This window comes from Mobula birostris, chromosome 8 (genome assembly GCF_030028105.1).
Source record: "Mobula birostris isolate sMobBir1 chromosome 8, sMobBir1.hap1, whole genome shotgun sequence".
NCBI lineage: Eukaryota > Metazoa > Chordata > Chondrichthyes > Myliobatiformes > Myliobatidae > Mobula > Mobula birostris.
This window is the reverse complement of record NC_092377.1, coordinates 150,241,653-150,269,154: the sequence shown is the minus strand read 5'-3', so window position 1 is coordinate 150,269,154 and position 27,502 is coordinate 150,241,653. Positions and strand designations below refer to the sequence as shown.

The 27,502-nt window shown below is 42.5% G+C and overlaps 2 protein-coding genes across 6 annotated transcripts in view; both read left to right on the top strand.

Moving 5' to 3' along the window:
- Positions 1 to 8,093, top strand: part of nfu1 (NFU1 iron-sulfur cluster scaffold homolog (S. cerevisiae)) — a 32,900-nt gene extending 24,807 nt beyond the window's left edge. For 3 of the 4 annotated variants that reach the window (XM_072267241.1, XM_072267242.1, XM_072267244.1), the window contains exons 7-8: positions 3,248 to 3,422; positions 7,898 to 8,093. In XM_072267241.1, the coding sequence (XP_072123342.1) occupies positions 3,248 to 3,422; positions 7,898 to 7,933 (211 nt within the window). In that variant the 3' untranslated portion in view covers positions 7,934 to 8,093. Of the gene's footprint in view, positions 1 to 3,247; positions 3,423 to 5,980; positions 6,072 to 7,897 lie in introns of those variants that run through there. The other variant, XM_072267243.1, reaches the window with a different exon arrangement.
- A 17,084-nt stretch (positions 8,094 to 25,177) lies between these two features.
- LOC140201837 (glutamine--fructose-6-phosphate aminotransferase [isomerizing] 1) overlaps positions 25,178 to 27,502 on the top strand; it is a 99,978-nt gene continuing 97,653 nt past the window's right edge. For both annotated transcript variants that reach the window (XM_072266546.1, XM_072266545.1), the window contains exon 1: positions 25,178 to 25,258. In XM_072266546.1, the coding sequence (XP_072122647.1) occupies positions 25,252 to 25,258 (7 nt within the window). In that variant the 5' untranslated portion in view covers positions 25,178 to 25,251. The remainder of the gene's footprint in view (positions 25,259 to 27,502) is intronic.

Genomic DNA, 27,502 nt, shown 5'->3' with positions numbered 1-27,502 from the left:
CCATCGAAAAAATCCAATACTGTGCTGCTCGCTTTGTGTTAAACGATTACAGCAGGAAATCCAGTGTCACCAACATGCTCTCTAACCTTCAATGGGAACCACTTGAAAACCAACGTATTAAACTACGGTTAATTTTCATTTTCAAAGAAGTTCACAAAATCACTCTATCAAACATCCAAATTCGTCGCAGGGTCAGTTCAACTCCACAGCAAACTGGACCTTACATATTGGAAACTCCTTCATTCAGTAAAATTTGCTACCAGTACTCCCTCTACCCAAGATCAACAAGAGAGTGGAATCTTCTGCCGCCAGACCTGCGCGGTATTGCTGACGTTAATATTTTTAAAGATAGTCTCAATCAAATCAATTTTGGAGATCTAGTCAAAAAAGCTTATTTTACAATTTAACTCCCACGCCGTTCACACCGACTGTGCGTTATAACAGCCGTCCGGCAGTGCTTGCGCAGTACCAAGCAGAAGAAGCTTGAGTACAGGGGCCTTCACCCGACAGCAGCGCACCCCGCCTGCTGTCTCGTTGTTTCCGTCGCCCCCCCTACGCTTCAGTCATCAACATTGGCGAGGAACCAGGTCATCTATGGGGCTGCACCTCGAAGGCACGTGTCTTTCAAACCAGACCTGGAGATATTGAAACACCAGTACACACAGCAAGTCCAAGAACCCACTACTCACGGAGAACTGTAGTCTGAACTGCAGCTGTAGATCCCGGACTCTGACAGGACTCCAGCCACCTTGAAAAAAGAAAGGCATGAGAAAGGAAAAAGAGTCTGCTCTGCCATTTCATCATGGGTGAACCATTTCCTCTCAGCCGCGATCTCTTCCCATCTCCCTTCATGCCCTGACTAATCAAGAATCTCTCACCCTCTGCCTTAAATATACCCAATGGCTTGTACAGTCCTGCACATAATAAAGAGAGTGGTATTTAAAAGGAAGCCTTCCCAGAACTTCACAAACAAGAGAAAATCTGCAGATGCGGGAAATCCAAGCGACATACACAAAATGCTGGAGGAACTCAGCAGGCCAGACAACATCTGTTGGGGGGGGGGGGGTTGGAAGAAGTAGTTTCCCAGAACTTGTTGGCTATTCACAGTAATTCACCTAGAAAGAAGCAGCAGTTCCTAAAGGAAGTTGAAAGGCACCAGAATAAAGACTAGTTCTGCTTTCATAGGAACAACCATATGGACATATGTCACACTTTGGAATTTAAATATTATGGGAGCTCGTTCATATATAGCAGTGATCAGAAGCCAGATGTTCTTAACCCAGGAGCAACCTGTATGTTCTGAACTAGTGTGGTTTGTATGCTGTTGTCTGATATTAGACTTGCATGAAGTCGGTTATAAAATCGCCAAGTGCTGGCAGTGGTTTGTTTGTTTGGGGTAGCAATATCAAGAGAAACTCTGCTATCCTAGTGCCATTCTATCAAGATGGCACTCCTGTGCTAAGCATATCCAAATTCCTTAGAAAAAACTGGAGCACTTGCATCATGAATGGGTTGGGAACTAAACTATATATGTCTCGTGATCTGATTAAAATTATGGAAGGATTTGATAGAGTAGATATGCGCTTCCACTTGCATGTGGAAGCTTGGAGTCAGGGCCAAAAATAAGTTGGGCTCAAGTAATCATTTCAAGGAATTCTTGTGAAACTTCTTTGTCCAGAATGTGGTGAGGGTGTAGAAGTTAGTGACACAAGCATAAGTAAGCTCACTAGCAAAAGTGCATTTGAGAGGAAACTAGGTAAAGCGATGAGGTTAAAGAGCATGCAAACACTAGATGGCAGCCATGGACTCAGTTCCCTTTCCACTGCTCAGAGAAGGAAGTGCCCAAAGGGATCACGGCTTGGCTGTTCATGACCAACGAACACAAAATGCTGGAGAAACTTGACAAATCAGGCAGCATCTGTGGTGGGATATAAGCAGTCAACTTCTCAGGCTGAGACCCTTCATTAAGACTGGGAATGAAGCCAGAATAAGAAGTGGAGGGAGGGAGGGAGTACAAGCTGGCAGGTGATGTGAGGGAGAAGGTGGGAGGATGGTTGAGGGGGGATGAAGTAAGAAGCCTGGAGGAGATGGGTATAAGAGGTTCCCATTCTGGCCTCTTACCTTTACTCACCTGCCTATCACCTTCCCCTGGGTCCCCTCCTCCTTCTCTTTCTCCTGTGATCCGCTCTCCTCTCATGTCAGCTTTCTTCCTTTCCAGCCCTTAACCTTTCCTACCCACCTGGCTTCACCTATCACCTTCTAGCTATCCCCCTCGCCTTTTTATTCTGGTGCCTTCCGCTTCCTTTCCAGTCCTGATGAAGGGTCTCAGCCTGAATCGTCGACTCTTTATTCATTTTCATAATGACCTGCTGTGTTCCTCCAGCATTTTGTGTGTGTTGCTGAAGAAGGAGTCTGATAGGAGAGGACAGTGAAAGAAGGAGGGGGGGAGACATTATCAGAAGTTCGTGAAAATCAATGTTCATGCCATCAGATGGGAGGTATTGCTCCTCCTAAGTGAGTTTCTTCTGTCCTTTGCCTCATGTCACCTCTGTCCCTCCTTTTCTGGTTTTCTATTTGGTTACCCTTTCACCTCATCATTTCTCCTCACCTACCCATCATCTCCCTCTGGATCCCCTCTTCCTTTCCTTTCCTTCCATGATCCATTGTCCTCTCCTGTTAGATTCCTTCACCTGTACTCCCTCCCCTCCCCACACCGCCTTATTCTGCCTTCTGTTCCCTTCCTTTCCAGTCCCAATGAAGAGTCTTGGCACTAAGCATCAACTACTTATTTCCCTTCATAGATTCCACATGACCTGCTGAGTTCCACCAGCATTTTGTGTGTATTGCTCAGGATTTCCAGCATCTGCAGAATCTCTTTTGTTTGGAATTGATTGCTCCTGGTCTCTTGAGGCTGTTGGATTCTATACATACCACTAGAGCTAATAATGTGCAAGAAAATGAACGATTCGAAGAAAGGTGGAATATGGTTTGGTTCATTTTAATGGAAATGGAAATTTGCTAGAAGCGTTCAAGTTTATAGTAATTGAAATGTAGGTATGTATACAGCTAAAAGAAACAATGTTCCTCAGAAACTAAGGTTCAAAACATAGTATGTATATTACATAAGCACATAAAGTAATAATGTATTAGAAAAAGAATTCTGTAGATGTACAAGTTGACATAAACTGCAAGTACAAGTTTAAAGTGACCAAACTATCTGCATTTTCCCCAACATGGTAACTGGCAGGCCCACTGTTCAAGAGGATGGGGGTGATGTGATTTACAAAGGGTTTGAAAATGGCATCGTGAAACTGATGTTGCAGGGTTCCTGCACCAGCTGCCCGAGCTCCATCATCACACTGAAGAGTGGAATTGAAAACATGTTGCAGTTCTATGTCCCAGAAGTGGAAGGCGTTGAGCAGGTAAGTGAGCCAATCTGACGTGATTCAGATTATTGTAAATTGGGTCAACTTGAGAAGGAATATCTGGACCTGCAAAGAACCTGGGTGGTAGGGCTACCAAAAGTTGCTCCACTGTTTGGAAAAATCATGCCTAATCTTCACCATCCGATACTACACAGCAACCTTTGGTTCTTGTAGTTCTACAGAACTTATCATTCTCATTCTGAATATACTCTGAGCTTTCACAGACTTTAGAATGAATAAGCACTCTAAAGTTTTATAGTCCATAAGACACACATCGCCTATAAAAAGTATTTACCCCATTGGAATTTTTCATGTTTTATTGTTTTACAACGTTGAATCACAGTGGACTTAATTTGGCTTTTTTTGACACTGATCAACAGAAAAAGACAAATGTGCCAAAGTGAAAACAGACCTCTATAAAGTTATCTAAATTAACTACAAAAGCTCAAAATAATTGATTGCATAAGTATTCACCCCTTTTAATAGTGTATGACACCCAAATCATCACTGGTGTAGCCAATTGGTTTTAGATGTCACATAATTAGTTAAATGGAGATCACCCTGTGCAGTCAAGGTGTTTCAATTGATTGTAGTAAAAATACACCTGAATCTGGAAGGTCCAATTGCTGGTGAGTCAGTATCCTGGCAAAAACTACACCATGAAGACAAAAGAACACTCCAAGCAACTCCATGAAAAGGTTATTGAAAAGCACAAGTCAGAAGATGGATACAAGAAAATTTCCTAGTCACTGAATATCCCTTGGAGTACAGTTAAGTCAATCATCAAGAAATGGAAAGAGTTATGGCACAGCTGCAAATCTGCCTAGAGCAGGCAGTCCTCAAAAACTGAGTGACCGTGCAAGAATGGGACTAGTATGGAGGCCACCAAGAGACCTATGACAACTCTAGAGGAGTCACAAGCTTCAGTGGCTGAGATAGGAGAGACTGTGTATACAACAACTGTTGCCCAGGTGCTTCACCAGTCACAGCTTTATGGGAGAGTGGCAAAGAGAAAGCCACTATAGGGAAAAAGTAACTCTCATGAAATCTTGGCTCAAGTTTGCCAGAAGGCATGTATGTGGGAGACTCTGAAGTCAGCTGAAAGAAGGTTCTATGGGCTGATGAAACTAAAATTGAGCTCTTTGGCCATCAGACTAAACGCATCAAAAACATACCATCCCTACCGTGAAGCATGGTGGTGGCTGCATCATGCTGTGCGAATGCTTCACTGCCGCAGGGCCTGGAAGGCTTGTGAAGGTAGGGTAAAATGAATACAACAAAGTACAAGGAGATCCTGGAGGAAAACCTGATACAGTCTGCAAGAGAACTGTGACTTGGGTAGGAGAAGATTTCAGCAAGACAATGACCCCAAGCATAAAACCAAAGCTACACAGGAATGGCTTAAAAGCTACAAAGTTAATGTCCTGGAGTGGCCAAGTCACAGTCTAGACGTCAATCCAATTGAGAGTTTGTGGCTGGACTTGAAAAAGGCTATTCACACACAATCCCTAAAATCTGATGGAGCTCGAGCAGTTTTATAAAGGAGAATGGGGGAAAATTGCAGTGTCCTGATGTGCAAAGCTGATAGAGACCTATCCATACAAACTCAAGATTGTAGTCGCTGCCAAAGGTGTGTCTACTAACTACTGACAAATGGGGTGAATTAATTTTATGTAATTCATTTTGATCGCTTTGTAGAGATCTGTTTCACTTTGACATGAAAGAGTCTTTTTCTATTGATCAGTGTCCAAAAAAAAGCCAAATTAAATCCACTGTGATTCAATGTTGTAAAACAAATAAAACATGAAAACTTCCAAGGTGCATGAATACTTTTTTAGAGGCACCGTCGAAGCAGAATTAGGCTACTCCACCATCGTGTCGGCTGCACCATTCAATTATGGAGGATTTGTTTTCCCCCTCAACCCTGTTCTGCCTTCTCTCAATAACCTTTGACACTCTTATTAATCAAGAACCTGTCAACCTCCGTCTTAGTGACTTGGCCTCCTCAGCTATTTTGTGGCAATGAATTCCACAGATTCGCTATTCTCTGGCTAAAGCAATCCCTCCTCATCCCTGTTATAAAGGGACATCCGTGTATTCTGAGGCTGTGCTCTCTGATCCCAGACTCTTACACTACTTCTCCACATCCACTCTTATCTAGGCCTTACAGTATTTCAGTGTAGGTTTCAATGAGATCATGACTCATTCTTCTAAACTCAAGTGAGTACAGACTCATAAGCATCAAATGCTCCTTATACGTTAACCCTTTCATTCCTGTGATCATTCTGAAACTCCTCTGGACCCTCTCCAATGCCAGCATATCTTTTAGATATGAGGGCCCAAAACTGCTGGCAATACTCCAGATATGGTCTGACTAATGTCTTATAAAGTCTCAGCATTACATCCTTACTTTTGTATTCTAGTTCTAAATGGCAGGGACTCTGACATTGCAGACCCTTGATTGAATTAACCCCGGCGAATAGAGACACCGCGACATAAACCCTTCCATGCCCCTAAAAATTTAAATGTGATAATCTCTTTTTTTTAAACCTCAGATAATCTAGACCTAGTGTTCCGGGATAATTGTCTTCTTCTCAGAGTCGATCTATTGAGTCTCGCTCTGAGACTCGCACATATTTTGGGTAAGAAAAGCCAATTCTACTGGAAGTGCAAACTTGCTGTCCCTGATGAGAAGGCCTGAAAAATTCATATTAATTGGGGTGGAAACAATGTTTCCTTGTTTATTACTGGCTGATCAGCGTTTAACACCACCCCCCCCCCCCCAAGATGCTTCTGTTGAGCTCCCAGCTTGAACAAATGCAGTAATGCCACAGTGTTTTAGGGGTCAGGAGTTTCAGGATTCAGGATGATGAAAGAACAACAATATGTTGTTAAGTCAGTGCTTGATCACTTGGAAGGGAGTTTGTGGGTGGGTGTCCTTTTGTGCCTGCTGCTGTACTAACTGATGAAGTTTACAAACTAGGCGGTGCTGTTAATGAATAATTGCAGGTGTTAAATATTGTGGTCACTGCACTGCAGGTACTTGGGTTTGCGGATGGAGAGATGATATAATGGAGCTTCACACACAAAATGCTGGAGGAATTCAGCAGGCTAGGCAGCGATCTATGGAAAAGAGTAAACGGTTGACGTTTCAGGCCAAAACCCTTCGTCAGGACTGGATGATAACCATATAACAATTACAGCATGGAAACAGGCCATCTCGGCCCTTCTAGTCCGTGCTGAACTCTTACTCTCACCTAGTCCCACCGACCTGCACTCAGCCCATAACCCTCCATTCCTTTCCTGTCCATATATCTATCCAATTTAACTTTAAACGACAAAATCGAACCTGCCTCAACCACTTCTGCTGGAAGTTCGTTCCACACAGCTCTGAGTAACAAAGTTCCCCCTCATGTTACCCCTAAACTTCTGCCCTTTAACTCTCAATCCATGTCCTCTTGTATGAATCTCCCCCATTCTCAATGGAAAAAGCCTATCCACGTCAACTCTATCAATCCCCCTCATAATGTTAAACACCTCTATCAAGTCCCCCCCTCAACTTTCTACGCTCCAAAGAATAAAGACCCAACTTGTTCATATAATAATATGAGAATTCAGAGTAAGAAGGTGGGAGGAGCAGAGGAAGAAGTACAAGGTGGTAGGTGATATGTGAAACCAGGAGAGGAGGAGGGGGTGATGTAAAGAGCTTGGAAGTTGATTGGTGAAAGAGACGAAGGGCTGGAGAAGGGGGAATCTGATAGGAGAGGGTAGATTCCATGGAAGAAAAAGCACCAGAGGGAGGTGATGGGCAGGTAAGGAGATAAAGTGAGAGAGGGAAATGGGAGTGGTGAAGCGGGGGGGTGGGAGGCAATTACCAGAAGTTCAAGAAATTGACGTTCATGCTATCAGGTAGGAGGCAACCCAGACGGAATATAAGGTGTTGCTCCTCCAATCTGTGTGTGGCCTCATTGCAGCGGTAGAGGAGGCCGTAGACTGACATGTCAGAATAGGAATTGGGAGTAGAATTAAAATGGGTGGCCACCGAGAGATAATGCTTTTTCTAGCAGATGGAGCATAGGTGCTCGGCGAAGTGATCTCCCATTCTACGTGAGGCCTCACTGATATACAGAAGGCCGCAATGGGAGCACTGGATACAGTATATGACCCCAACAGATTCACAGGTGACGTGTCGCCTCATCTGGAATGGCTGTTTGGGGCACTGAATGATAGTGAAGGAAGAGGAGTAGGAGCAGGTGTGACACTTCTTCCACTTGCCTGGATAAGTACCAGGAGGGAGATCAGTGGGGAGTGGCGAATGGACAAGGGAGTCACATAGGGAGTGATATTTCCCAAGTTCAGACCTTTCAACCTTCATTCTGATCATTGATAAATCCCACTCAGTAGGCATGAAAAATATAATTATTAAAAATTTAAGATACATTGGGGTTTAATTACTTATCATATTTTAACAGGTTGTAGATGAAGAAAATGAAAATGGGCTTCCGTGAACTGTTGCAGCTAAGTCCAAGCCTAGCCTAATAATCTGATCATTATGCTTCAATCAAGAGGCTGCCTGTTGTCCTTGTGCACCTGAACAAGTGATGAGATTGATGTTTTACCAAGCTGTAGTGTAATATATTTTGCAATAAAGAATTTTAAGTTCTTTGAGGCAGTTTCATCCTGATCTTTTGATTGTGTTCCAACTAGGATATGCAACATTTTGTGACACTGTTATGGGCCATTGATTTTCTACCCTCTATTCCTGCCTTTTGGGAGTTTGTGGCGCCTTAAGTCAGTTCAATAAAATTGTGTCTTATCCTGGATCATGTCTCCCTTGGGCACGTGGCCAAGTGGTTAAGGCATTGGACTAGCGACCTGAAGGTCATGAGTTCGAGCCCTAGCTGAGGCAACGTGTTGTGTCCTTGAGCAAGGCACTTAATCACACATTGCTCTGCGACGACACTGGTGTCAAGCTGTATGGGTCCTAATGCCCTTCCCTTGGACAACATTGGTGTCGTGGAGAGGGGAGACTTGCAGCATAGGCAACTGCTGGTCTTCCATACGACCTTGCCCAGGCCTGCACCCTGGAGAGTGAAGACTTTCCAGGTGCAGATCCATGGTCTCGCAAGACTAACGGATGCCTTTATTTATTATGTCTCCCTACCCCTTGTACCTCAGTTTTCTAAAATCTGTTATTCCTCCATCATGTTAGAATGGTCTTCAGTGAGGTGTTTGTTAGGATGATGTCTTTGGGGAGCTACATACCAATTTAAACTATTGCAACACTCCTCTTGCATAAGGGGAAGCAAACATAAAACAGCAGAAGGATTGGTGGGGAAGGAAAGGCAAATCACATGGTCACAAACATAGATTGCAGAACTTTTTAAACGGGAAGTAAAATATATTTTTAAAAATCTCCAGAAACACACTCAAAATGCTGGAGGAACTCAACAGGTCAGGCAGCATCTATGGACAGGAATAAAGAGTCGATGTTTCAGGCCGAGAGCTTCATCAAGACTGGAAAGTGCTTAATGACTGAAACATCAAAAGCTGCAGAGAAGAGAGTGTGGCCTGAGTGGTGGGGGTCCTTGATGCTGGATCAGATCCTCCATCCTGATCAAAAAGGCGCATCAGCGCCTTTATTTCCTGCGGAGCATCAAGAAAGCTCACCTCTGTCCCAGAATACTGATGGACTTTTACCGCTGTACCATTGAGAGCATACTAACCAACTGCATCTCAGTGTGGTATGGTAATTGCCCCATATCATACTGCAAAGCACTCCAGCGTGTGGTGAAAACTGCCCAGCGGATTATTGGCACCCAATTGCCCACCTTTGAGAACATCTACCATAAACGCTGCCTGGGCAGGGCGAAAAGCATTATCAAGGATGCATCTCACCCTAACCATGGACTTTTTACTCTCCTCCCATCCGGTAGGCGCTACAGGAGCTTCCGCTCCCGCACCAGCAGGCACAGGAAGAGCTTCTTCCCCGAGGCTGTGACCCTGCTGAACCTCTCATCACAGCGCTAAGCAGTATTGCACCCATATTGTACTGTCTCAGTACTTTTATATTTGTGTGCTGTAGCACTTACTTTTTATCTGCAGTTATTTTGTAAATAACACTAATCTTTGCATTTCTGGTCAGATGCTAACTGCATTTCATTGGCTTTATACCTGCACTCGGTACAATGACAATAAAGTTGAATCTAATCTAAGAATGGACCAACATTTATGAGATTGGTCAATTTTTCACTTGCAATCTGATCTGGTAGGCCTGAATCTGAATCAGGTTTAATATCATGGGCATATGTCTTGTGGCAGCAGTACAGTGCAGTATATAATAAAAACTATAGATTACAATAAGTACTGGATACATAAAAACAAAATTAGTTTAACTAAGTACTGTAAAAAGAGGTGGGGGGGAGGAGATGGAGGAGGGGAAGAACCTGTTCCTGAATCATTGAGTGTGTGCCTTCAGGCTCCTGTACCTCCTCAATGGTCGCAATTAGAAGAGGGCATGTCTTAGGTGACGGGGGTCCTTAATGATGGATGCCACCTTTTAGAAGCATTGCCTTTTGAACATGCCCTGGGTGCTGGAGAGTCTGGTGCCCACGATGAAGCTGGCTGAGTTTACAGCTTTCTGCAGATTAGAACCAGTTGATGAAAGTAGAGTCTGATGTTAGTGGCTTTTGTGGATAGTTTCCCAACATCAGAGGATTAAGTTAAGTAGATGCCATTTGCCCAAAAGCTATGCATCTAACAATAAGCTGATTCACAAATAGCCAATTTCCAAAGTTTCCTTGGGTTCAACCAAGGGAAAACAATTATTGTTAGAGAAGCCCTTAGAGTTGAAGATAACTGTTTACACCACAACACTGTGGGTTCTGAGGTAAGTGATGGCATCCCTGTGGGACCTCATCAGAGCTTGATAGGCTGAGTTGCATTGTTGTGATTTTCCACTTTCCCTTGATGTGCAACTGTCCGATTCAAAGGAACGGGAGTCCCGAAAGTTTAAAAGAAGCAGAGAGATACAGGCTCAGTCTGGATTTAATTATCTTAATCGTACAATCTTTAGCTGTACTAATAACCTGCTGCTGGCTGTCAGTGTCTTCTGATTTCCAGAAGTCCAGACTTCTGATCTTCATTTACCAGCACTGTATATCCCTGCTGCTCTTTACAACTCTCGAGCCTCTACCCCTGCTCCTTTTAAGCTCTGGTGGTATCACAGGACAGCTGAATAGGACATAGAAATCTACAGCACATTACAGGCCCTTCAGCCCACAATGTTGTGCCAACCATGTTCCTACTCCAGAAACTGCCTAGTATTGCCCTACCACGTGGCCCTGGTGGTATGACAGAACAGCTGATTGGTGGGCATTTCTTTCCAGTTGCTTCTGATTGGCCAAAATAATTAAAATGCAATGTTGGTATATTTAGGGATTACATGAATAAAATAATTAGTTCAGATTAATTACATAGATGTAAGTGTCCAGCAGGTGATGTGTTTGGCTACAACTTTTGGAAACCAGTGGACCCTAGTTGTGTCCCTACTTGCTGTAAGTGCTGACAGCTGGATGACTGTCGGCTCAGCATTAATGAACATTGAATCCTCATTTGCATTAAGTGTGTTAATTTTCTTTATTAAAAAAAAGCCCCCCCCCCCCCCATAGAACAGGGTAGTGAAGGGGAGATTAAAAGTCAAAGTGTGATAGGAAGGGGCAGAAAGTACAAGAAAAACTGTGCGGCAACAATGTAGAATTGGATAAGTAACAATTGTTAACAGTCAGTTTATAAGAATTTTATATCTGAGTCCACACGGCATTTGTTTCCAAATAGATGAGTTGAAGACACAAATAGAAATAAATCTGCTTTACAGAGATATGGGTGAAAGGTAACCAGGATTGGAGACTCAAATATCCAGGGTATTTAATGTCCCAAAAAATTGGCATGAGGGAGATGGCATAGCATTGTCATCAATGATATTATCAGAGTTGTTGTTTAATATATGTCCAGCGGATCATGGTGTTGAACCGGTTTGGTGAAATAAGGAAAAGCCGATGAAAGAAAGCACAGATGGGTCAATGAATTCCCCCAAGTAGTCCATCAAAGTATAAATAATTTAATGTGTATAAGGAGTATATCATGCTAGGTGGTATTCTGGAGTTAGGGAATATAGTAAATATTAATTTCACCAACAACCAATCTTCAGACCTGAATGTGGACTGTAGACTGAATTTAAAAAGGAGCCCTGAACAACAGTATCCCTGGACCTGTGGACTAAATTTGATTGCAAGCCAGACAATGCTGATTAACATTCATTTTGGGTGCCTGGAGCATTGGTGTGAATATACCAATCCTCATCGAGGGTTCAAAGTGGAGAGAGTGAGCAGCTTCAAGTTCTTGGGTGTCAAGATCTCTGAGGGTCTAACCTAGTGCCAATATATCGATGTAGTCATAAAGAAGGCAAGACAGCGGCTATACTTTATTAGGAGTTTGAAGCAATTTGGCATGTCAACAAATACGTACACTCAAAAACTTCTATAGTTGTACCATGAAGAGCATTCTGACAGGCTACATCACTGTCTGGTATGGAGGGGCTACTGCACAGGACTGAAAGAAGCTGCAGAGGGTTGTAAACCCAGTCAGCTGCATCTTGGGCACTAGCCCACAAAGTACCCAGGACAACTTTTGGGAGTCGTGTCTCAGAAAGGCAGTGTCCATTATTAAGGACCTCCAGCACCCAGGGCATGCCTTTTTCTCACTGTTACCATCAGGTAGGAGATACAGAAGCCTGAAGGCACACACTCAGCGATCCAGGAACAGCTTCTTCCCCTCTGCCATCCAATTCCTAAATGGACACTGAACCCGTGAACACTACCTCACTCTTTTTAATGTACAGTATTTCTGTTTTTGTACATTTTTAAAAATCTATTCAATATATGTAATTGATTTACTTGTTTATTTATTATTATGGTTTATTTAATTTATTCTTTTCTCTCTCTGCTAGATTATGTATTGCATTCAACTACTGCTGCTAAGTTAACAAATTTCACGTCACATGCCGGTGATGATAATCCTGATTCTGATTCTGATGCTGGTGTTTGAAAATCAAATGTAATTCAAAGGAGGTGTCGTAGATACATTGTACCTATAGAATTGCCCTGCTGTTACCTTTGATCTTCAGCATACTGTATAAAATGCCATGTAATATTGGGTCGACCCAGGCTTCAGCTTCCAAGAGTGTCTCAATATGATGTCTGCTGCTTGTTTTTGTTGAGTAGAACACTTAAGTATCCACTAGCTTCAGTGTCTCTCCAGTGACTTTGTTCATGTCACATATCATATGGGTTCAAGGGTTCATTTATACATATCATATGAGTTCAAGGGTTCAGAGTATACAACTCTGAAATCCTCCTCCTTCAGATAGCAATGAAATCAAGAAAGAAAAGAATGACAGCATGTTTATCAACCCCAAATCCCTCTCCCCGCCCAAAAAATGAACCAAACTGGAGCAGCCACATCAACCCCCAAATCCCCCTCTCCCACACACAAAAAAGAGAGGAGTGGGTGAAAACACAGAATATAAAAAACTATAAAACTGGAAAGAAAAGTCTGTAGTCCCATGTCCATATTCAAAACACTAAAAACCTGGGTAGCATTCTCTGGGCATAGTGACAAGCCTTTCCCTCTCCGGCAGCAGAGCGATCCCACCAGCGATCAAAAGGCAGTCTCTCTTCTCCAGTAGCGGAGTGATCCCCTGGCAATCAATTTTAATTTTAATCTACATATTGATTGGACTAATCAAGCTAGTGAGGATACATGGATGAGGAATTTGAGAAGTTCCTTGGGGACTGTTTCTTTGACCCAATGCATCATGAAACTACCCAAGCAGAAGCTATTGTAGATTTAGTTGTGTGTATTAATGTGAGATTAAGGAGATGTAAACCAAAGGATGTGGGCAAGTGGTTAAGGCATTGGACTAGCGACCTGAAGGTAGTGAGTTCGAGCCCCAGCCGAGGCAACATGTTAGGTCCTTGAACAAGGCACTTAGTCGCACATTGCTCTGCGATGACGCTGGTGCCAAGCTGTATGGGTCCTAATGCCCTTCCCTTGGACAACATTGGTGTTGTGGAGAGGGGAGACTTGCAACATTGGCAACTGCTGGACTTCCACACAACCTTGCCCAGGCCTGCACCCTGGAGAGTGAAGACTTCCTAGGCACAGATCCATGGTCTCGCAAGACTGACGGATGCCTTTATTATTATTTATAAACCAAAGGAAACACTGGTAGGTGAGCAGTGGCAGATATTTAAGCAGTTATTTCATTATACTCAGCAGAAATGTATGCCCTCGGAAAGAGAGACTCGGTGAGAAAGATGAACCATGATTTACAAAGAAAGACAAGCACTAAAACATAGATAATGACAAAAGCTGGTGGTAGACCAGAGGATCGAATAAGGAATAGTGGCAGAAGAGCTAAAAGCTAATGAGGAAGAATAAAATTAATTATCAGGGTAAACTGGCAACTAATATCACAACAATCAGCAAAGTCTCCTATATATAAACAGCAAGAGTTTTCCCAAAGAAACTGTGAGACCCCTGGAGAGTAAAACTGGAACATTAGCTACTATAAAGAACTGGCAGATGATTAAACTTCTGAATTAACATTGATCTTTTTTTTGTCTTAGCTTTCTTTACATATGTGTATATGTTTGTATAATTTCCTGTTTGTCTATAAACCTTTAATAACTTGTGATTCTTGTAACTCTATACTCACGTTGTGCTCAATCTGGTTTCCTTATCAACCTGGTTACAACTGGTCTACAGTATAATGGGAGAACAGGTGGCTAGGTACTTTGACTTCTTTTTACCTGACTTATTTGCTATTACATACTGATCCTGCCTGACCTGTACTATGATAAACATCTAATAAAGCAGCTGTAGTTACAAGATTTGTGACTCATTCTTGACTTCCAGAGAATCTTCAGAACAATATCGTCTCCAGATCTAACAGTGAACAGGATAGCTAAGAGGATTAAGAACAGGAAGAATCTAGATGAGTCAGCAAAATCTATCATGCACATTCAAAAGGAGGTAAGACATTCCTCTACTTTCCTAACCATCAGATAATCTTCTAGTTCTTTCGTCAACACACTGTTCCTCTTGACAAGTTACTTCTTCACTGTCTCATTTCCTGTCAGTGACCTTGTATACAAATACTCCTGCACCTAGCATTACTTTATGTAAATCTGTCAATGCATGTAAGCTAATCTTATGCCTATATGGCCACACTTAAAACCAGTTACTTGTACATTGTGTTTTATGAGATTGCTTTTATATCCACATTCATTGTGTTGCTTATCCTTACTGTGTTTTCATTATGCATCAGATCTGGCATAATAATCCTTTCATTCTCCTTTACACTCGTGTCCTGATCCTTGACTGTATTTACACAAACCCAAGAGTGAAGTTGAAACTCCTCTTCTCTGCTCTATTTTAAGAGAAGTTTAACAGTCCTGCTTGGCCATGTATAGTCTATTCATTTGGCAGTTTACCGCAATCTATTCAACTGTGTATGGTACGCTTGAATTTCAATTGTACCATCTATTGATTCGGGCTATAGGCTCCCAGGAAGCGAACAATTGTTCCGTATATACACATGTAATAAAAGTGAAGCTATGGTCATATTAGAAGGGAAACCCACAGTGCTAGATAAGAAGGGAGAACTGAACCTCCAGTTGTTCTATGGGTGTAAGTTCTTATCTGAACTAAGTATTTCAACTCTGAGAGTAGTGAAGAAACCAGAATGAAATATACTATGTCAAATGAAATCAAAAGCCGGCCGGTGGTGTAGTGGCATCAACACTGGACTTTGAGGCCAATGGTCCCAGGTTGGAATCCGGCCGGCTCCTTGTAAGCTTTCCATCCTGAGCATCGAGCTAACAACCCGGCCTCGTAAAAAATAGACCAATGCTAAGGAAATAGCAAAAGATGCCGCCCAAAGCGTGAAAAGGAAAAACAACAATAAATGAAATCACTGCTGAGACTGATGGCTGCTGGGTGATATTAAAAGGGCACAGGGTAATAGCCGGAGAATGTCCAAAGGAAAGAAACGATGGCAACAGTCCTATCACAACTAAGAAAGAGAGAAGAACATGTTCAGTTACAAAATCAGCATGCTGAAGTGAGAAATCGAAAGCAGAAATGTGATAGAATAGGACTGAAGTTGGTAAAGCTCAGATACAATCTGAGACAGTACAGGGTCCTCGGAGGGTCCTGCCACTGATCCTCCCCCTGCATCAGACAATGTTCCAAAGCAAGGCCTCTATCTGAATACAGAGGGATTGCGGATTGGAATTGACACTGATGCTACAACGACCTTTAGTGATTGAAGTGATGATGACAATGGTGAGAAAATAGGACTGGTAGCCATGCCTTGATGAGCTATGGTAAAGACCAAGCAAGTGAAGTTTCGCAGGAATGACGATGAAAGGAGACAAATGTTTTCTCACCAAAAAAAGATTGCTGAACCAGAGAAGTATGGTTGATGATCCAAAGATGTTGCATCTCCTTTTAAAACAAAAGGAAATTCAAAAGAAGTTCTGCATATTCAGAATATATATGACCTGCATCCATATGACGATATCCAAATTTTGGCTACTATGTTACCTCCTCATCAAGTCAGACAGTTGATGTGCAAAGTTAATACTGACATAGGAGAGGATAAGCAAAATCTACAAGGTGATTGGAATGCTGTTAAGATAAGGTTGCATGAACAAGCCCCAACACCGACATACTGGGGAAAGGTAGTCAGCCACATGTAGAACTCTGGAAGTCATCTCTGAATATGAGGGATTTCTCAGAACAGTGTGGCTAAACCACTCAGGATTTTCCATGGTAAATGAAGATAACATAGAGGGCAAACATGAGGAATTCTGCAGATGCTGGAAATTCAAGCAACACACACACAAAATGCTGGTGAACGCAGCAGGCCGGGCAGCATCTATAGGAAGAGGTACAGTTGACATTTCGGGCTGAGACCCTTCGTCAGGACTAACCGAAAGAAGAGATAGTAAGAGAGTTGAAAGTGGGAGGGGGAGGGGGGAGATCTGAAATGAAAGGAGAAGACAGGAGGGGGAGGGATGGAGCTAAGAAAGTTGATTGGCAAAAGGGATAAAAGGCTGGAGAAGGGAGAGGATCATGGGACTGGAGACCTAGGGAGAAAGAAATGGGGGGGGGGAGCCCAGAGGATGGGCAAGGAGTTATAGTGAGAGAGACAGAGGGAGAAAAAATAAATAAAGGGTTGGGTACGAAGGGGAGGTGGGGCATTAACGGAAGTTGTATAACATAGAGGGATCTGGCTATGGCCCACTGAAGTCAAATTTTATGGATGGCCTGGAACCAGATGTTGTGAGCATGGTCAGGTTAACAAAATCAAGTTGGATCTTGCTGACTAAGTGGAACAAGACCTGGAAGTTCAAGTAAGAACATTGCAGGTGGGATCAGCTGTTGATCAATGATAGAAGCAAGACCCTTGTGGTAAATGGGACACTGGGCTAGAAATTGTAGAGCCAGAAAGCAATGTAGTCTGAATCAGGTTTATTATCATTCTCTTATATGGTTTGTTTTGTGGCAGCAGTACAGTGAAAGACAAAAAATTACCCTACAGAATTTAAAAAGGAATAATGAGATAGGGTTCATGGACCATTCAGAAATATGATGATGGAGAGGATTATTTGAATCATTGAGTGTAGTTCTTCAGGTTTTTGTACTCCTCCTAGTAAAGAGAAGAGAGCTTGTCCCAAATGGCGAGGGTACTCATAATGGATGCCGCCTTCTGGACGCACTACCTGTTGAAGATGTCCTCGATGGTGAGGAGTGTTGTGCCTGTAAAGGAGTTCACTGAGTCTCCAGTCCTCTACAGCCTCTTGTGAACCTGTGCATTGGAGCCTCCAAAGCAGGCTGTGATATAACCTTTCATATTGCTTTTCACTGTACATTTATAGAAATTTGTCAGGGTATTTGCATACCACATCCCCTCAAACTCTTAATGAAGTAGAACCAGTGGTGTGCCTTCCTCGTAATTGCATCAGTGTGTTGGGCCCAGGCAACTCCACCGAGATATTGACACCCAAGAACTTTGCCTCCTCCTCACGGTCTGAGATGTTACCAGCACCACTGGCGATTGGGCTGTGCTTAACCACACAGTCATGAGGGTAGAGTAGTGGGCTAATGCCACATCCCTGAGGTGTGCCTGTGTTGATAGTGAGGAGGAAACAGGGTCCAGCAATGTCTGAGGGCCTTGACCTGACAGCATGGTTTTACCAACTGACTGTTGATCAACAAAGGCAACTTTTGGACCTGGCCTCAAAGCAAAAGAAAAAAACCTAACTCCTTCCTTACAATCTTTGCTCACACTGACAGAGCAAAAAGAAAGAGACAGCCTGGTTGACTGTTGCATGAGACTCACCCAAGGTTGTTTGGTCTGCTTCCCAACAGGTTTCTGCCGCCTGAAGCAACCTGGCAGAAGGAAACATGCCTTGATTCGTGGAGGGTGAGTCCTGATCAAGAAGCCACATAAAAGAGCCATCGGGGGGGGGTTCAGTTGTGAGGATCTTACCATATTGTTGATGACTAATTTAGCAGTAAAAGTTGAAGGAAAAAGTAAGTGGATACCTGTTAGCCACTGAAAGCCAAGACATGTGATTGGAGACAGCAAGCACCAAGGTTGATGCAGCCTCTGACTCAGTGCCTACACTGCTGAACCACCAACCAGCCAGAAGACCTTGGATCTCTGGAGAGAATGAAACTCATCTTGTTTTGTTTGTTGTTGTTGCATTTTTACTCGTCTTGTCCACTCAGAGTATGCCAATTGAAATGAACCATAACATGTTCTTCTGGGAATCACGTTAGTTTGCTTCCAGCTGTGGATATGCCAATACATGGCACACATGTCATAATACCCTCCGACATTTGGTGCCTCTGTAGACCTTTACAAACATATATTGTTTCCCTTGAAAAAATATCAGCATTGCAATCAAACAATAACAACTTTTTATCCTTCATTCACTGTTTCCTAGGGATACACGGATACAAGGACCAAGTCCTTGACACAACATCTTAGTCTGGATTGTGTGTGCTGACAATATATCGATCGAAGTGGTGGGCCGATTTGGAAAGGTTGGGTATGGGCTGGAACATGGCGGCAGGGTCCAGGCCCAGAGCGTATCGATCCTGACAGGCCCAGGTCTAAGAGTGGGGAACGACCTGATGTTTGGATGACTTAAACGCCGAGCCAGAAGGATTGAAAAGGCAGGATGTCGGGACTGGAAGCGAGGTTTGGGCTGGTCCTGCTCGCTGATCCACATCGTTTATTCCGCTCTTCAGTAAACTGAGGCTGAGGTTGTGTCCGGCTTCATGAAGCCCCAGGCTTCATGTCTGGGGATACAATTTCATTCTAGATGCTACTTGCTTACTTTTATTGTTTTCTTTTTCTCTCTCTGAACATTGGGTGTTTGTATGTCTTTTTTTCTAATGGATTCTTTTGTGTTTCTTGTTTTGTGGCTGCCTGTAAGGAGTTGAATTTCAAGGTCGTATGATGTATACATACTTTGATAATAAATATACTTTGAACTTTTGAACTTTAACCCTCTAGGGTATATTAAGCCCTACCCATGTTTTCACCTGGGATATCTCTCTACCTAAACCGGAGGTCCATGACAAGGCTATCAAGTCCTTTCAGGTGTTGACTGGAAAGGGTGCCTTTTGCATGAGTTTTGATGGAACCCTTCCAGTTGGGTACAGTTCCTGTTACACTGCTATATGTTACATTGTGCTAAATGGAATAATATTTCTGAGCAACACACAAAGTGTTGGAGGAACTCTATGAAAATGAACGAAGTCGATGCTTTGGCCCAAGACCCATAATTGGGACTGAAAAGAAAGTGGGAAGAAGCCAGAATAAGAAGGTGGTGGTGGAGGGGGAGAAAGGAGTGGAAGTTATTAGGTGATAGGTGAAGCCCGGTGGGTGGAGGAGGGTGGATGAAGTGAGAAACTGTTGGGGGGGGTAGTGTTGATAGGTTGAGAAGGTAAAGGGCTGGAAAAGAATGAATCAGATAGGAGAACAGAGTGGACCGTGAGAGAAAAGGAAGGAGGAGAGGCACCGGGGGACGTGATGGGCTGATGAGGAGAAGAGTTGGGGAGGCAGAGTGGGGCAATGAAGAAGAGGGGAGGGGGAACATTGAAGCTGATGGTCATGCTATCAGGTTGGAGGCTAGCAGTATGGAATGTAAGGTGTTGCTTCTCCAGCTCCTCTAGATGCTGCCTGACCTGCTGAGTTCCTCCAACATTTAGTGTGGATTTCCAACACCTGCAGAATCTCTTGTGATAATGATTCTGATACTTTTATTAACAATGTCCACCATAAGAATGTCATAATCCAACAAGGTTCCTGCCAATCAACAAGAAATGGCTTGAATTCATGAAGCACTTTGTAATTTATGTGTGGAGTTTATCTCCCATCCATATAAATGCTTAGAATCCTGTTATTTGGGTTATATCTTCCCTGCCATGAGATTCATAGAAACCTTGTCATCCTATCCTGAATCCGTTCCAGAAGGAAATCATTTTACAGTAAAGTAATCCTCTGGTGTTGCAAGTTCTATGAGGGAAATTAAAAATGTTGCATCAGTTCTGGAAAGAGTGAGCAATGGTTTCGAGTGAACTATGCGGCCTCTTGGCCAACAGCTTGGAGACAGGGGCGTGAGCCCATGATTGACTTCATTTCTTGCTGATACCACCGAATAAAGTATCGAGGAAGATTGAAAATCAACGAGAACATGAGCGGAAGGCAAGTGCTTGCAGGTAACCAGTCACTCTCTTGCTCTCACTCGATGCTGCGGGAGGATGGTGCCAGAGCCACGGATCTTGGGCAAGGTTCAATCGGCACTGTTTGTGGATTGGACTCCATGGTTCATGTTATGAAGTGTTTCTGGTTTCCAGTTGCTCCTTTTTTGTTGCTATTTTGTGCAGTTTTGTTCGGGGCAGACTGGCTCTGCGGCCTGAAGTCAACAATTGATGTGGCACAGGATTGAACTGAACTGAATATTTCTGGACTGTTTCGATGACTTGAGGTTTGATGTCTTATATTCTGTGTTTTTGGGCCATTTGTGTGATATGTTTTTTTCACGTTGGGGGTTTGATGTTTCTCTTTGAACGAGTTCCATGGTTTTCTTTGTTTTGTGGCTGTCTGTGGAAAGGCTAATCTCAGGGTTGTACACTGCCTACATACTTTGATAATAAATATACTTTGAGTCTTTGCTGGTGCCTTGCAGGAAGTAACAGAACAAATGGCTGGAATGTTTAAAATGTTCTTTTAAAATCGTATGGCATGTGCAGTTATAGGCAAAAGGTATACGGATGAATCTGCAGACATATCTGATCTGACTAATGATATTCACAAAGAAGCAGAGAAGACACATCAATCCGATTGATAGATCAAATTGTAGGTGTTCGTAAATAAAATGAAGTGAGGTGTTAAATGCTTGAGAAAAACCAAAAAATATTTTATTGAACTCCAAAACCTGAATACAAAAGCACACCAAAAACCCTTAAGGTGATTATATCATCAAGTCAGACCACCCTGTTAAAGTGAAACCCCAACTCGGAAATGTACATAAGTTACAACCACCATTTACGCTATGTTACCATTAAAAAATCAGTCCGAGGCAGATGGGTTTACTCAATGTTATGATTTATAGCATTTCCTCTAGTGTGCCTTTCATAGTTTACATCTTAATTATTTTTTGAAAGGTCATCATCAATGGAAGCAGTTCGACCCATGAAGACAATTCACCTGATTATTTCACATTGCATGAGAACTGTTCGATATTTTATAACTTGGGATATGATTAAGTCTTACAACCGAAGCTGGTACTGCAAGATTTCTTACCTCTGAGTTTTCAGATGTATTGATTCAAATTGTTGTATTATGGATCAACGGGTGTGGTGGTAGGGGTTGGGAGGGGGGCGGAACTATTGGATTAGGGACCAGTTCATTATTTTTCTTTTTTTTGTTATTGTATCAGCTTTCGTTACACTTACTTATATATTTGTATGTTGACCTGTTTGTCGGTAAATTTTCACTAGCTTGCCCATGGCTCTAGACTTCTGTAGTTCTATGACTCTATGATTTCTATGATTGTGAAAGTGAAGTATGAATCATACACCACCTGTTCACAGGTTTCTTTATCTAACTGGTTTAGACGGGTTTGCAGTATAAAGGGAGAGAATTAGCCAAGTTATTTTACTTTTTGTTACTTTATTTTAGAACATAGAAGAGTACAGCACAGGAACAGGCCATTCGGCCCACAATATTGTGCCAAACCAGCTAAAAAGCAAATCAAAATCACCCAAATACTAATCCCTCCTACCCACACTATGTCCATATCCCTCCATTTTCCTTACATCCATGTGCCCATACAAATCTCTTAACAGTCTCTAATGTATTTGCCTGTACCACCATAGCAGCAGAGCATTCCAGGTATCCACCACTCTCATCCCCCTTGAACCTATCCCCCTCTCACCTTCAATGCATGCTCTCTGGTATTGAATATTCCAGCCCTGGGAAACAGATACTCCCTGTCCACTCTATCTGTGCCTTATAAACTTCTATCAGATCTCCCCTTAGCCTCTAGCGCTCCAGAGAAAACAACCCCCAAGCTTATCTAGTCTGTCTTGACAGCACATGCCATCGAAACCAGGCAGCATCCTGGTAAACCTCTTCTGTACCCTTCCCAAAGCCTCAACGTCCTTCCTATAGAGGGGTGACGAGAACTGTATGCAATACCACAGATGTGGCCTAACCACTTGTGTTACTTGTTGTTACAAGTTGACACTGTTTGCCCTGCATTATGATGAACATCTAATATAATATCTGTATGAATAAGAGTTATGTCGCATCCTTGACTTCCAACGAACCTACTGGACAACATCATCTCCAGATCTAACAAAGCCATTACTTTACATGAGGGAACAATATAAAAATTGAAGATTTAACAGATGGTGGGTTGGTTTAAAATGGGAGGGAAGAACCCGTAACAACCCCCATGATGAAGAACAAAGTAATGAAAGGAAAACTAGTCTTCAGAACCCATCTTGTTTTTAAAGCAAGTAGCTGCAGGGTTACTGAGCCTTTGGCCGAAGCTTTTCAAAATTCATAAAGTTCCAGAAAGATACTAACTAATTAGAAAATGTGAATATGATACCTTTGTTCAACAAGAGGGAGAAAAATGATTGCTTAACACCTGTGTTGGGAGTAAGACCATAAAACATAAGAGCAGTATTAGGCCATTCAGCCCATTGAATCTGATATACCATTCAATCACAGCTGATTCAATTTCCCTCTCAACTCCTTTCTCCTGCATTATCTCTGTTACTTTTAGCACCTTTACTAATCAAAAACTTATCAACCTCCACTGTAACCACTCCCAATAACTCAGGAATGAATTCCACAGACTCTCCACCCTCAGGCTAAAGAAATTCCCCCTCATCTCTGTTCCAAAAGTGATGTCTTTCCATTCTGCGGCTCTGCCCTCCGGTCCTAGACATTCTCACTATTTGGAGTTTGATGGAAACTGTAATCACTGAATAGCTCATTGTTTAGAAAAACTTAATACTGTCAAACCAAAATCTACTCGGTTTTATGAAAGAGAAATCCTGTTTAGCAAGTTTGCTCTTTGTGTATGTAACAAGCAGAGTCAATTTAAGGAGAAACAGAATAGATCATGCATTTGGATTTTCAGAAGGCATTCAGTAAATCCCTGAAGGACTACTGGCAATAAAAGGAATATACTGAGGCAGTCCAAAAGAGATTCGCAATGCTGATCTCCAAGACGAGAGAGTAGTCTTGTAACTCATAGATAAAGGTATTAAATCTGTTCTTTTTGGAGTTCAGAAGAATGAAGATTTTGTTGAAACCTGTAAAATCTTTTGGAGGCATGAAATAATAAATGTTGAGATAAATGTTTCCAGTAGAGGAAGAATTTCAAATGAAGGGACGCGGTTGCAAGATTCAGGCACAGTCTTTTAACACTGAGGTGCAGATGGTGTGAATCTCTGGATGATCCAGTGCATTTGGAGGCTAGAGCATTGCGAATTTCACAACACATGGCAGAGATATTAAAACTGATTCTGATTCTCAATATTGTATTTGTATTTATTTTATTTCTTACATCCAATGGAGTAAAGATCTTTGTTGCATCTCCGTTGCAATGTACAAGCAATAATGAGGGAAAATTGGGGAGAATATTGCCCAGACACTAAGATTGTATACATAATTATTTTGTATACATGTATATACAGTCAGATACACAATCAGATCTATGTACAGTCATTGAAAGAAGGAATATTTATATTTTTAAAAGATCAGGAATTGAGAATCATGGGAAATTAGCACAGAAGAGGAGAAGAGGCCTGAGGCAGATCAGCCAAAATCATATCGAATGCAGGGGAAAGCTTGAGAACCCAAGTTGAGTTCTCCTGATGTTTTCAAGTCTTCTGTCATTAGCTGACTAATAGAAAAGAGATGAGAGACGTGGGTCTTTTACTGGTTATTGTCATGTAACAGTGTACATTTGGGATTGGTGTTGGGGCTTCAACTTTTTATAATTTATATAAATGGCATGGATAAAGAAGCCAAAGGTAAGGTAGCTGAACTTTACTCTCAACAGAGAGATGGATAGGAAAGTTGATTGTGAAAAGAATACAAAGAGTCTACCAAATACTATAAGTAAGTGAGTGGCCAAAGAAATTTGATGAAGGGTTTTTGACCTGAAATGTTAGCTCTGTTTCTCTTTCCACAGATGTGGCCTGACCTGGTGAATATTTCCAACATTTTCTGTTTAAAAGTTCAAAGTAGGATTTGTAAAACCCTGAGATTATTTTTCCTGCGGGCATACTCAGCAGATCTATGGAATGGTAATTGTAAACAGGATCAATGAAGGAGCAAGAGTATAGAAGACAGGAAACTGTGCAGATGCAAATATAAATAAATAGCAATAAATAATAAGAGCATGAAATAACAAGATCAAGGGTCTTTAAAGTGATATCATTAGTTGTGAATGCAGTTACCCTCTTTTGTTCAAGAGCCTGATGTTTGAGGAGTAGTAACTGTTCTTGAACCTGGTTGGTGCAAATCCTGAGGCACTTGGACCTCCTAACTGCTAGCAGAAGAGAAAAGAGCATGGCCTGGATGGTGAGGATCTCTGATGTGAAGGCCGAAGCATCTTGATAGGGTGGAGAAGGTATTACTGTATTGCGTCTTTCCAGATCATCTAGTAGTTAGAGAATGTTTAATAATAGTGCCTCCTCACCCCTCAAAAACTTTAAGTTCTTGAGCAATTCCCTGCAAAAGTGAACAATATGCCTGCTTCACGCTGTAGAATGATACTTCAGGGAATTATTCCATAATAGTGTGGTGTAATTTATAAAAGACTCTCTCCTTGGTAAGGCTTACTTATTTTTAAATTGACGACGTTGGATTGCTGCGTGTAGTAAATTACAAATGGTCATTGCCTTCCCGTCATCCAGGACATCCTGGTGCCACGTCTCCAAAGGAGACGCCACTCAAATGAAATAACCATGCTATTTTATTCCTCCCACTATTAGTGACAGTATCAGAGACCAATCGGCTCCAGCTAGCAACTCTGACGTCGTGATGGGGAGGTGGCCAATGAAGGCGGGGGAAAGGGGCGGGAGTCGGCGCGGCTTCTCACTTGCTGGTGGCGGCGGCGATCGGGCGGCGTGTGCAGGAGGGAGAGCAGCGAGTATGTGCGGTGAGTGTCCGGGCCCCGCTCGGCAGGCGGCTGGAGACCGCACTCGGGCTCTGATTGCTGGTGGTGGGAGTTAGCCAGGTTCGGGAGTGGACCGGCATGCTGGCAGCGAGGGTCCTGGCCGCCGGCACTCAGTCAGAGCAACACCACCTCTAACGCGGGGGAAAGAGGGAGGGCAAAGAACTTGGGATGCAGACAGGTTATATTCTATAATGTATTCTGTATTTTAATATATTTAATTCCCCTTATTTTGTGTACTCTCATATGTTGCATTTGATTTCAATTTAATATGTACTTTAAAACTGCCTACAGCACTAGTTAGGCCACAGCTGGTATACCTGCTTCAGTTCTGATTACCATATTATAGGAAAGGTATGACTGCACTGGAAAGGGAATTCATCAGGATGTTGCCAGGACTAGATAAGGAAAGACTATGACGTGTTTAAGTAGGGTTTTAAATCATTTTCATAGAATCAAAGGCCAAATTTGAAATTCAATGAGGGAAATACCGCAGTTTGGATATTCCCAGGTTCCACAAATAAATGGTGACAAAAGATTATACTTTCTAAATTGTGACAGCTCAGTCATAAATATTAACTAGGTAACTTTCCTGTTCCTCTATTGTGTAATTATCTTTTAAACTCATTTGAGAGTTTAATTCAGATGGGGCCTTGGCTTCATAGGCAGCACACTTGATAGAAACTATTACGAGATATGCCTGAAACAGAGGCACTGTGATGCTGCTCCTACTGATAAGCGAGGAAATGGTCTTCCTTGCAGCAGAGGACCTTGTAGTTTTTTTCCCCCTCTGTTGAATCATGTAGCACTGCTGATCCCGCAGTCATTACTGAATTGATGGTGAACTTGACTTTGAGTGGTTTAGACTTAGTCTAGAGATTTGAGTGCAAAAATACACAGACCGATGTGCTCAAGCAATCTATAAAGAATCTTGGGCACTGAAAATGTCTTGAGTGAGCTGTTCAACTGAGTTCTGACAAATGAAAATAAAAGATTTATGACACAAATAAAAGCAAGGAATACATTCAGTAGCCACTTTGCCACAGGAAACAGTTGAGGCCAGTTCATTGGCTATACTTAAGAAGGGAGTTAGATATGACCTTTGTGGCTAAAGGGATCAGCGGGCATGGAGAGAAGGCAGGTACAGGGTTCTGAGTTGGATGATCAGCCCTGATCATACTGAATGGCGGTGCAGGCTCGAAGGGCCGAATGGACTACTCCTGCACCTATTTTCTATGTTTCTATGTGTTCATGGTTCCTTCCACTTCAAAGTTTGACATGTTGTGTGCTCAGAGATGCTCTTCTGCTGTAACATGTGGTTATTTGAGTTACTGTCACCCTCCTGTCAGCTTGAAGCAGTTTGGCACCTCTCTGACCTCACTCAGCAAGGCATTTTTGCCCATAGAACTGTCACTCACTGGAAGTTTTTTTGTTTTTTGTACCATCCTTTGTTAACTCTGGAGACTGCTGTGCGTGAAAATCCCAGGGGATTAGCAGTTTGTGAGATACTCAAGCCACCCCGAATGACGCCAGCCGTCATTTCACAGTCAAAGTCACGTAGATCATGTTTCTTCTCCCTCCCATTCTGATGCTTGGTCTGAACAACAACTGAACCTCTCGACCCATGTGCTTCCACATGATTGGCTGATTACATATTTGCATTAATGAGCAGGTGTACCAAATAAAGTGGCCACAGTGTATATTCGCCATGTCTGGATCAGTAATTTTCAAGTATTTTTTAAAGTATAATGTAACTGTTACTAAATTGATGTTAGTGGCAGCTTTTTTGTCCAAATTGCTGTGCTTCCTGTACTGTAATACTGAATGTACTTAAAGGTGGTTGTAAAAGATAGGGCAGGGTGGGGGGGGGGGGGGAGAAACGACAGATGCTGTCAAATGCTGTTTAAAGCCAAGTTTCTAGCTACCTTCTTCAAATTTTAATTAACTTGCATATTTCTAATTAATGTTGGCAGTTTACAGATTTCATGGTAGGAATTTACACAATGGGTGCTGATTATTGGGTGGCACGGTAGCATAGTGGTTAGCACAACGTTTTACAGTACCAGTGACCTGGGTTCAATTCCTGCTGCTGCCTGTAAGGAGTCTCTACACTCTCCCCGTGACCACGTCGAGTGTTTCGTCTGGGTGCTCCTGTTTCCTCCCACAGTCCAAAGACGTACCGGTTGGTAGGATAATTGGTCATTGTAAATTGCCCTGTGTGTAGACTAG